At 41.1% G+C, this 12004-nt stretch overlaps 1 protein-coding gene across 4 annotated transcripts; it reads left to right on the plus strand.

Annotated features, from left to right (window-relative positions):
• Positions 1 to 202: 202 nt before the first annotated feature.
• RAB9A (RAB9A, member RAS oncogene family) lies at positions 203 to 11656 on the plus strand. 4 transcript variants are annotated; one of them, XM_084508160.1, is made up of 3 exons: positions 203 to 356; positions 7616 to 7648; positions 10583 to 11656. In XM_084508160.1, exon 3 carries the CDS (start codon positions 10617 to 10619, stop codon positions 11220 to 11222), a length of 606 nt encoding a protein of 201 aa, XP_084364286.1. In that variant the 5' UTR covers positions 203 to 356; positions 7616 to 7648; positions 10583 to 10616; the 3' UTR covers positions 11223 to 11656. The 4 variants fall into 4 exon arrangements, with proteins under 4 accessions (XP_084364286.1, XP_084364285.1, XP_084364288.1 ...); XM_084508159.1 differs by lacking the exon at positions 203 to 356 and adding an exon at positions 3632 to 3742; XM_084508162.1 differs by lacking the exons at positions 203 to 356; positions 7616 to 7648 and adding an exon at positions 7914 to 8548.
• Positions 11657 to 12004: the final 348 nt, after the last annotated feature.

Raw genomic sequence — 12004 nt, forward strand, 5'->3', positions numbered from 1 at the left:
ACACGCATAGGAAATGAGGCCTTGCTTGTTCCAGTGCTGCTGAAAAAAACTTGTCCAGGTTCAGTTTCACTTCATGCCTAGTTCACGTTGATAAGTGTGTGGCAAATCAGCATTTAACCGTTGATGAAACAATATAAACTCATGAATTATTTTATTATGTTCTTGATCATCTTACACATCTTATTTTCACCTAACAGAGTTCATTACTACTTCAGCCATTTTTTCCATCTGCGATTGTATCCTACCCTCATGACTGGAAAGGTTTAGTAGAAAGCAAGTGTCATGTGGTGTCATGTGCTGCTATATATCAGCATACTGTGCAGACGTGCAGTGTCAAATGTGAGAGAATTGTTCGGGTAAGTGATGCAGACTTTGTTCTTATTTAAAAAAGGTGCGGTCTCAGTTTCACTATGCAAAGTACTGCTCCAGGCTGCAGTTTGTCAATAGGTTATGTTGTCCCTTCCTAGATTGTGTAACTGCACAGGCTTAAAATGTTTGACTGGATAAGATTATATGCTTTGGCTCAAAATGGCTCTAAAAAGTCAACTTGCAATCACACAGCATGAGGGTCTGGGTTACTGAGTACAAGGAGTGTCAAGAGTCCCAAAACAAGACTAAGAAGACAGCTTTGAAAAGTGAGATTATTTTATGTTGTCGAAGTCTTCTCTTTTAAGTTTGTTCCTGATAGGGGAAGAAAAAAAAAGCTTTCAATTTCTTAAAGCAGAGACTATTATTTTTGGATTTTTGGTATGATGTTTGGCATATCCATGATGCTCCTCTACAAACAGGCATGACATCAGAAGGAATTCAAACAGGCAAATGTATGCTGAATAAGGTCTGTATTTCTTTTCTTTTCTTTTTTTTTTTTTCCCCCCCCAGAAAAACTGTAAATTTAGCTACTCCCTTTATCCTATGAATTAATAGTAGCAATAAGTTAGTGTTAAAATGTAGATTGCACTCAAAGTTTAAGCAACCTGTAGCTGTAAGACTTGTCTCTTCAGAAGGTGAGAGCAAAATTAACACTGAAATTCAAACAAATTTTGATGTAGAAGCAAAGATATTACCGTGAGAAGTTTTCTGCAAATAGGAGTTGATGAATGGGAGTGAATATTAATGACAACACTCCTCCTGGTTCCTGGAGATAATACTGTCAGGATCCACTTAACTCAGTCCTGCTGAGGGCCTTTTGTTTTTCCCTCATGACCATTTTCCTGTAGCACCTTGCTCTGCAGCCATTTATAGTTTATAACTCTTTCTTCCTTTCCAAGGAAAAAAGGAAATGGTGATGTTTATTGTTTATTTAAAACGTATTCATTTCAGTCTGCCCCATGGTATTTACAATAGAACAGCTTTTTTTTTTTTTTTTTTCCCATCCCCTTGGCAAAATGAGAAGTTACCTGGTCACAGGCTATGGCTAAAGAGCAAATATGTTGAATTACACTCCTTCAGGGTGTCTTCAGGGTGTAATGGCCCAGGTCATTGAGTGCCTGGAAGATAAGGAATGAAACAAGAGCGCTTTGATAATTTCTTGGATATGAGCAGAGCAATAAAGGCAGATGACTTCACATCCCCTTATTTTGTACTGTTGTGATTCAGCCAGGAGATGACAAAGTCATGTTTTATTGAGGCCCTGCCATCACTTCCCAGGATGGGACAAAGTCTCCTTGCCAGCTACGGATGGTAAAAAGCATTATTCATGAGCTGCGTTACACGAGAGCTTTGCTGACACAGAACTTTCTCTCGCATGAAAAACCCCACTGTCCTCCACTAGCCATGACACTGGTCTGCTGCACGTCAATGGTACTCGGCACAGGAACACCCATCCATCCGCTCCCAGTACTGCCAGCGCAGGAGGGGTGACACGACTGGGATGGAGACCCCAGGAAGCGGGTGCCCCTCCTGCAGCACCTGGCCAAGGCAGCAGGGCCAGGGGCCGGTGGTGACACAAAGCCTCCAGCAAGGAGGCCGTGCCCAGGTGGCAACATGGCCACTGCTGGCCTGGGGCTAGGGCAAGGTCTGAGGCACCACTGTAGCCCCAAGGCTGAAAGCTGAGCGGTTTTCGTGTGCATGGGCCAAACCATGTCTCAGCCAGGCATTTCCTTTGGCCTGCTGCTGAGGCTGGCTTTGCACACACAGCCCTGCCAGCAGCAGTGCTCATCTGGGCTTCCTGGCCGTGCTGCAGCAAGTACTTCTGGTAATATACACAAATAAGAGTAACGGGGGGAACTGAGGGAAAAGGGGCATCCATTCCTGACCCTCAAGCACCTGTGTGTATGTTTTAAGCTTAATCATAACAGTAGCTCCATTTACAACATTGCAAAAATGCAGGCATGATTACACCGTGCTCCTTTTCTACATTTTTGAATGTTCCTATGGAAAAGAAACAAAGGTACATCTCATCTCCTAAATTTAAGAATTTTGTTCCCAACTCAAATTTTAAAACTTCCTTAAATGTATCTAAATGCCAGAGAATCAGTGTTGTCTAAAAATAAATAAATAAATAAATAAATAATGGTAGCTGCATCCCCAAAAGGAAAAAAAAAATATTTCCTCAGCTTCCAAAAGTCCAAAAGCTGACTTTTTTTTTTTTTTTTCTTTTTGAATCACAAAATTATGATCAGAACTTGTGTCATAGGATCATCACCATTTAAAGATGCTGTCTTCTACCCACCCAGCGCTTTCTGTTCTACTTCAGTGTTGGATGAAAGCAGGTTCCAGGAAACAAGTACTGAAAATTTTTCAAAGTCCAGCTTTGTTAACTAAGAATGGCTCAGTGTCATCAGATTTGCCTCTAGCATGGGTGGCCTTGTAAAGATCCTGCTGCTGTCAGTAGGAGACATTTCCTTTAGATAATACTGAGATCTTGTTTTCCATTCCTTAGGCCGTGTTGTACATCAGATCCAAACCCAGATGACTGTGCAAGTGGCAAATCCTGTCTGATTGCATCTCCCTTGTGACCCACAGCATGTGATGGCTGTTTGAGCAAGCTGGTATTTCAAAGGCTCTTCCCTCAAGCCTATAATCACCTATCCCTCTTGATGATGTGGGAGCCTCTTCAAACGCACTTAAACGCATTTCTGCTCTTTTCATTTTTAATTACAGTTTGCCCTATCCTCATAACACGTTGTAAGAACACAGAAAGTATCCTATCTCCAGTTTCATTAGATTGCTTTCCCGTAAGTGTGATTTAGCACCCAGAGGACTTCATTCTGAGGTGCTACAGAGCGAAGTGTCTGACTATTGTTTGCAATTAGTGCTCTTTGGGCGTTGTTCAGCTCCCTCGCTGAAACCTGTGTGGTTTTAAACACCTCGACCTGCAGAGCGAAGCTGCCTTGCCATTGCGGGTCTGCTTATACGGGACCCTTAAGCATGGAGCAGTGACGCTGCCGCTGCAGTTTACAAATAACTGAGCCGCGGCTACTCGATAAAGGCGTTTGAAGGGTTAACTCAGAGCAGTTGAGGAAAACAAATCGCAGCGGGAAGAGGGCTGCGCTCCCAAACCCCCTTCCCTCCCCCTGCACCCCCCCCCGGTGGCCATTTTCCCTCCTCCCCCCCCCTCCCCATCCCCTCACGGGGACCCCAGGGCTGGGGGCGGGCGCTCGGCGGGGCGGGGCGGGCCCGCGGCCGCGTCACGTGACCGCACCGCCCCCCCAGCGCCGCCATGTTGTTGCTCCCTTCAGGGCGGCGGGCGGTGGCGGCGGCGGAGCCGGGGCTCGGAGCGGCGGCCCCCAGCCGCGGGCAGGTAGCGCCGGGACGGGCCCGGGGGGCTCCCCTCGCAGGGATCTGCCCTTGGGGGGGCTCCCCTTCCCCGGGAGGAGCCTCGCGGGTGTGGGGGTGGGAGCCCCGGGGCGAGGGGATCCCCTCTGGGGTGGGGGCTCCGCGCTCGCAGGCCCGGTGCGGGGGGTGCGGGGGGTGCAGGGAGCCGGCCGGCTGCTGAAACCTGCTCCAGGGGCATTTGTGCCGCTGTCTTTAAAGTATTGTACAGATCTGAAGTTGCTAGTGTTTTATTTTTTTGTTTGTTTGTTTTTTAGTGCATTTTTTTTGGGGGGGGGGGGAGATGGGATGGGACTTTTATGTGTGTTTTTATTTTTTTTTTTTTAGCAGTTTATAAGGTGATAAGCTATAACAGCAGACCAGGGTAAAGAGTTACTCCTCAGGCATATCCAGAGCCTTTTTCAGACACTTATGGGCTTTGGTCACAGGCTCGTATAGGGAAGAGCACGTATTCCCAATGTAAGGCTGGCCAGTGTGGGTTGCTACTGCTAAGAGTCCTTGGAGGAAAAGGGAAACTAATGTAGGGAAGAAAGATGAGCACAGGTGAGCAGAAATAGTTGCTCGGTAAATTACTGACAGAATGGAAGCAGTAATGGAACAGGGTCGCAAGGTGAATGTCAATTAACGTGATCCTGTGAATTCTCAGAGGTGTTGGGCCAAGTAGCATCCAAGGTTGTTTTGTAGTCGGCTGAAGGCACTGGATGTTTAAGCTGGGAGATGCTCTACTGTGAGCTACTGAGAAATGTCAACTCAGATTAAGTCAGAGTAAACAAGCTTGCTCGTTCTGCTTGAAAGTGGGGAATGAGATGGAAAGCGAAGGCTGGCTCTATACAAGATGAAACTCCCAGGGTTATAAATGTAGGCATTTCTCCTGACAAGTTATTCTTACTGAGTTTGTGGTTAGATCTAAGTTATAATAAATAAAGTGATTCTGGCAGTGGACACTGGGATGACTTCATGATCCAACGGTCATGCAGGCTAAAGGATTCCTGCTCTTGGCAGCTGCTGCTGCTTTCATTGTCCTGAGTCATGCCGGGCAACTGCTGGAAGTAGAGTGCTGAACAGGAGTTAGAAGTAACCTTACAAATAAACCCTAAAATGTAACTTTTTAGTCATACAAATGAATAGCAGCAGCTTAATGTCAATCCATTTTGCATTGTTTTCATACTACAAATTATCAGGGATGAACTTGAGTTTTATTCTTCTGTTAGGTAACCAGTCTGCTTACGAGTAGAGATGATATTCAGATAACTCGTCATCAAATTAATCTATCCAGCACAAAACACAAACTGTGATAATGGTGCAGTGTTGCAATCGTAGATGCAGGAAGGAAGACCTGCAAGGTGATTAGGATCTCAGTAGGTCAAGCCACGCGACTGAAAGGCTGCCAGGCTTCCTGAGAACGGGGCCACTGGTGAGTGCCCACCCGTGAAGGGCTGGTCCTGATCCAGGGCTCTTGTGTGCTCCCTCCCCAGGAGGGGAGGGTTGATTTAGAGCCTTCATGGCCGAGCCTGCGATGCATTCGCAGCACAAAACTTTAAAGCAGAATCTTTCAAGGTTGAGCAGGCTTGTGGCCTCTTACATGCTGAAAGCAGTTCTTGTGCTGCTTAACTGGCCAAAACGTAAAGCAGTACCTTTTAAATATGTGGGTGAGGATTAGATAACTGGGGGAAAATATGAGGTAAATTTGCTTCTCTCCTCTATTTTCAGCTTTGTGGTAACTTTCAGACTTACTGTAGGTGGTAAATGTAGCTACACGGCAGCAACTGAGGGCTGAGAGCTTTAAAGACTCCACAAACACTGAGCATAAGGTAGCTTTTAACACTTCGTTGTGGATTTTGCCCCTGCCCTTGCAGCTCTGCTAGTCCTTGTGATTTTTTTTTTCCAGAGATCTTCCAGAGGAGTAATTTGTGTCATTATCTGATGAGCCACTGCAACTTAAAAAACATAGGAGACAGGGTTTTTTCAATGTTAATATGAGCAATATTGTCAAATACTTAGCTAGCTTTAAGAAAAAATAACCAAGAAAGTGAATTTACATCGTTACCACAAGGCAAGTATTTTTGCCTGACTGGATACTCGAAATGCTGGTTTGCCATTTTAAACTAGCCATGTCTGATATCTGTGGTTTGGTCAAAGATGGCTTAGCAAGGAAAACTATGAATAGGCTTCAAAGCTGCCACGGGTATGCTGTAAATGTGTAAGTTTGAGAACTGATAGGAGATTTTGAAATGTTGGTGTTTCTGTTATGTCAGTTATGGAAGTGCTGAAGTACTGACTGTGCTTGTCAGTGCCTTTGAGATGGTGTTGGTTTTTTTTTCCTTTAGGTGTTAACCTTTAACAGAGTTAACTTTGTTAACATTTTCCTCTCAGAAGGCTTGGCTGAAAGTGTTCTACCTAATCACACTTATTTACAGCCCAATACAAACTTGAGTCTGCCTCATGCTGTGTTTTTTTTTTCTCTCCCCAAGTCAAATGGGTACTTCTTAAGAACTTTAGTTTTAAGCAAGTATTGGAAAACTGCAGGCTTGTAGTTTAAAGAAAATTGTGTAAAGAATGACCTCAAGGACAGTGCAGCGCATATCTTCAAGGAAACCTCTGGGTTCAGTTTTGATCATGTGTAGCGGATGGTTCGTGAGTGACTGCTGGCTGAAAATCATGATTAAAATAATCAAGTCAGAGAGGAGGTATAAGAGGAGAAAGAATAGGCTGAAAATGCAAGTGTCACTTGCATCTGGTTCTTCAAGAATGCTGGGAGAAGTCAGTGGGCCAGTTGTGATGGATCCGGTTTGTGCTGGTTTCTATTTTATCTGCACCCTCACTTTATTTTTTTAACTTAACTTGCAGTGGTTTTGTTCACTTTTAATGGTGTGTTGCTGTGCATGTTCCCACCGTGGTAGAAGTGCAGTTGATGCTGTTCATTTAATATTTTAAGCGAGGTTGTAACCTGCTGGAATCAGATCCTATGCAGTTTCTGTGCTGTCTATATGTCAGCACCTGTTTTCTTTTGGCCTTTGGCAGTATGTGGTATAAGCACACCCCCCTTTATTATGAAAATAACTTAATAGATTAAAAGGCAAATTCCTAGGCTGGTTGCATGTTGCTGCTCTTTTCTTTTCTTTTCTTTTTTTTTTTTTTGAGTGTTGCCTCAACATCCAATTGCTGAAAGAGGTAGCTGCACTCAAAATAAAAAGGCAGTTATGAAGCCGTCATCATGGAATTAAGAAAACCAAGATAGAGAAACACCATTACCTTGTCCAATAATCTTTGAAGGGCTGGAAATCAAAGATTTTATAATGCAAACTGGTTTTATTTTTTTGAAGTTGCATGTTTTCAGTCTTGCCAGGAAATGTTTGGACTGCTAATGAAAATGTTTCAGACTTATAATTCAGTTCACTGTTTAAAAGGAGGATTCTGGGAGGGGAATAATTAAATAACATTTTGCGTTATGGTACATGATCGTGTTAGAAATGGCATTTAGTAGAAACTCTTCCCTGCTTCTAACAGGAATACTGAAGTCAGTGATCTAAGAGCTTATGACCTTATAAGCTGGAAGAAGAAATTCAGAAGTGGTTACCAAAATGCACCGCAGTGGGGCTGCTTTTTATTTATTTGTTTTGGATTTCTAGTTTGGGACTGAAAATTGGAATGAGGGAAAAATCTCTTTGCAGACTTCTCCGTGCACTAGATTGAGACTGCTTTTACATTAGATGAAGTGTGCAGCACAGCGAGAAGTAACTGGAACAAATCTGTCTGTAATTTTGTGGTGTCTTGCAGTTTTTGATGTTGGTTAAAACTATCAGATGCACATTGGAAATTAAGTTTTTTCTTTTGCTTTCAGGTGCTGAATGATGATTTAAACTGAACAATTAAGGTAATAAATTCTCAGGAATATTATATCAGATATTGACTGTTTCTTCCCCAGAAAAGATTGTCAAAAATGTATTACACAGATAAGTTTAAAATATGTAATAGGAGAAATAACATCAATTCTCTAAATTCTCTCAGCCTTTGAAAGATTCTGTTGTAGGTTTTTTTTTTCAGTGTTAAGACTTTGTTACTTGGGAAGGGGGGGTTGAACAATTCCAAAAATGAAGTTATTTTAGAAATATTAAATTGTTTTGAAAGATGTTTAAGTGGAAGAAATGCGGCAGCCTACTGTACTGGAAACTGCCATCCAGGTTCTGCAGATGCTCTGAACTGCATATTTAATCAGTTGAGCCACAGACGTGTCCCTTACAGTAAACAAAACCTGTAAATGTGTAAAGTTTTGCTGCTTCCAAACAAAAATGCTTCTTACTGCGTTTAAATATATTTCTTTGGAGCCTCAAATACAGCTTGTAAGCTCATATTTAAATGACTGAAAAAAATATCCATTAAATATTACTTTTCAGACTAAAAACTTGACAAAAATGTTAACTGCTGGTCTTATCGGTCCTGGTTTCTGTAGCTCTTGGTATAGAAGCACCAGGGTTTGGCTCTAGCTGAAGAGACGCTTTTATGGTTTGTGGCTGATACCAAATTGTGTGCCTGGCTGGAGTGTTTTTATGGTCACCAGTCTCCTAGGCCTCACTGCAGTAGTTCAGATAGTTCAAGGTGTGCAAATTAACTTAACAGATCATGGATGCACAAAAGTAGCAGATACTGCGTAACAGTTTCCTTACTTTATTTTTGGTTTAAATTAAACGATTTCATGACAGTAACTGCAGTCTAACCACAGTTCTTTAAACTATAGGAGGTAAAGAAACAAGTGCTTGATACCAGTCAGAACTATGTAAGTTGGTTGGTTGTTCATGTTTTGTCTCTTATGGTATGTTTGATTTCATAGGACAGAAAAAAAAAATAAAATATTGTAAGGTGTTCCCTTCAGTGAAGTGGAAAAACAGGGAAACATTCAGTACTCTGTGCTCTCATGAATGCATTATTTATTAAGAAATTGCTACTATGTAATAGAGTAGCTCAAATAACCGGTTAACTAATGGTAGGAATTAGGGAGACTAATGAAGACCTGGACCATTTTAAAAGATTTCACCATGAACCTGGAAATCACATGCTAGTAGCCCAGTGACTCCAAGAAGGCTGTTCACGTGTATTAAATGGGATGTGCTCGTATCCTGAGCCATAGCGATTACCCCATAGTTCTGTGAAAGGTAACTGCATGATCCATTTGTGGTTATTAAGCAATGTTAAAACTGTTGTGATACAAACCTGTATAGGGATTTATAAATATTATTTTTAACTTTGCAATATGAATTAAACCGCTTCCTCTGAACAGATTTATAATGAGAGCAGACATTCCTCCTTGTATTTTGAAGGTTTCTTGCATTGAGGCTTCAGCTACTCTCAAACTGTAAAGCATTTCTTGTGTTTTACTGTAGATTGTGTCCAACAAGTACACATTCAAAGATGGAAAATTAGGGATGAAAAAAATTCCTGAAATTTCTAGCTTCTATTGTAGGCCTTGATTCTAAGGCAGAACACAGTCATATGACTCCTATGCCAGCTTGTATCAGGTATTAATTCCATAACCATGCTCTGCGGGTGATGTATATGCCAGCAACAGTAATTACAACTAGCAAGACCACATTCCTTCCTTCAGAGGAGGAAACAGACTGGGCTGCCTATGACCTGTTTCCATTTTAAATAGACACTCTTTTCACAAAAGCCTGTTTTGGCTGAATTACTTTACCACTCAGATACTAAAAGAACTTACAGGAGCAGCGGTTCTCCTTGTGTAGAAACTTATATTTGGCTCATTAAAATGAACCTTGACCCCTTAGTGATTAAAGTACTTCTAAATAGTATTAGATGACACTAGTGCAATAAGAGCAAACCTTGGGCCAAATCACTGATGAGCAAACTGCTTCAAATAAATAAATAAAACCCTTTAATGCTAAAGTCTCATTTAATATTATTAAAAAAAAAAAAATTGTACCACAAATTTGACCATCCCCGTGCAGGCAGCCAGACTCTTTCCTAGCACCTTTAGGGTTTTATGTTTTACTATGGCAAGCCTACACATACCGAGTGATCTGGCATTGTAGACTCGTCCCAGGTATTTGGCATCTTGAGTACTGTTTGAAGTAGTAGCAGTGAATTTGCTTTTGTAGCAGTTGTAATATAAGAATTTATTTCACCATAGCTGTTTTGCACGGAGTAAACTGTAAAATATTGAATGTTCGTGTACCAGTGCTGTGACAAAAGCAAGTTGTGTGACTTTTAAAATCCAATTACAGCACTCTTATTTGTTCTGTAGATTACAGTATTCCCTTCAAATTGATTTTAGTAATTCCAGTAAATAAGCAATAATTCTAATAAAAATTGGTGTCCTGTGTTAGGGATAAAGCTTCCTCTTCACTTCTGCATAATAAAGCGTAACTTTGCTAATGAACTGTGGGACTGAAGTGAGTATTAAAGGCACGTGTGCTACAAATTTGTCTTCCTCAATTCTTTTATGGCACTTTCAATGAACATAAATGAATCCTTGCACTGATCTGCTGTAATACCCCTTCTGCACAGATGTTGGAGGCTTTCTGGGGAGAAGTGTTTTAAGTGACAGACTGGTAAATCATGCAGTACACTGCTTACAAGTGCCGTGCAGACTGTGGTCTGTGCAAGAGACAACTCTTAAACATTCGTAAGTGGATGCTCTTACTATGAGTACCTACACTTTGCTTAGCATAGTTATCCTGTTTGTTTTTTTTTCATGAAGCAGATTTTGGAGGACTTCTAACACTTTCTAGATACTTGTGTATAAAAATTTGTGCTCCCAACTTTCCTTTTTTAACCATTTTCTTGATCTTTACAGGTCTAGGAAACTAGGAGGATCTCTTCCTGTAACAATGGCAACAAAATCATCGCTCCTTAAAGTAATACTGCTAGGAGATGGCGGAGTTGGGAAGAGTTCCCTTATGAACAGATACGTCACCAACAAGTTTGATGCACAGCTGTTTCATACAATAGGCGTGGAGTTCTTAAATAAGGATTTGGAAGTGGATGGACACTTTGTTACAATGCAGATATGGGACACGGCAGGGCAGGAACGTTTTAGGAGCTTGCGGACTCCTTTCTATAGAGGTTCTGACTGTTGCCTGCTTACCTTCAGCGTGGATGACTCTCAAAGCTTCCAAAACCTAAGCAACTGGAAGAAAGAATTCATTTATTATGCAGATGTCAAGGAGCCTGAAAGTTTTCCATTTGTGATACTGGGTAACAAAGTTGATATCAATGAAAGGCAAGTCTCTACCGAAGAAGCCCAAGACTGGTGCCGGAATAACGGTAATCATCCCTATTTTGAAACCAGTGCAAAAGATGCCACTAATGTTGCAGCAGCCTTTGAAGAAGCAGTTAGACGAGTCCTAGCCTCTGAAGACAGATCAGAACAATTTATTCAAACAGATACCGTAAACCTTCATCGGAAACCGAAACCCAGTTCATCTTGTTGTTGACTTTTTGTTTTGGCCAAGTTACTTTTGACTAGCTGGCTCTGTAAGAGGGTGGGAAAGGTGTAGTAGATAAAGTAACACATGGGTTCCACTCTAATACTGAAGTTGTAATATTCTGCTGCTTTCTTGAGGGAGCAAGAGAAATCCCCATTCATGAGTGACCCGTTATTGAGATAGTGATACTTTCTGTTTAGGAAGGTGTCAAGTACAAATGTTAATATAAGAATGTAATTTGCCAACTTTAATCAAATGATAAATACTTTGATTATAATTAAAACTTGAAGTTCTAGAAGCACTACTTTAGAGAAACTGTTCTGGAATTGACACAAAGAAACTTTTATATGTATATATATTTTTATGAAATCAGCATTCCATTTTTGTTTCACTAGAAGTCAGTTTCTTAACAATGCTAGATATTAAACATTAGTCTCACTACATTCCTTTTGATGTCAGTGGTACTTCATCTCTAATGTGTTTACTGTAAGTTAACATAAATTACCTTCAGGTCTTCTGTAATTGCCTAATGTGTCACTATAGGTCCCTAAGTAGAAGATAATTTTCTTACTTATTTCATGTTAATTTTCCTTTCACTTACAATTCTAAAGCCATACTAATTTTTCCAGCTGTTTTAATGCAAAATACTGATTTTTTTTTTTGAAGTTAATATGTCTTTGCCTTAAGTCCCATTCTGGCATGTTTTGATCAGTCAGGTGGAAAAAAAAATCTGGATAACTGAAGTATAACCATTTTTAGTTATGGAAAATAAAATGTTATTCAGTCAGCTT

Source organism: Aythya ferina, assembly GCF_964211825.1.
Source record: "Aythya ferina genome assembly, chromosome: 1".
NCBI lineage: Eukaryota > Metazoa > Chordata > Aves > Anseriformes > Anatidae > Aythya > Aythya ferina.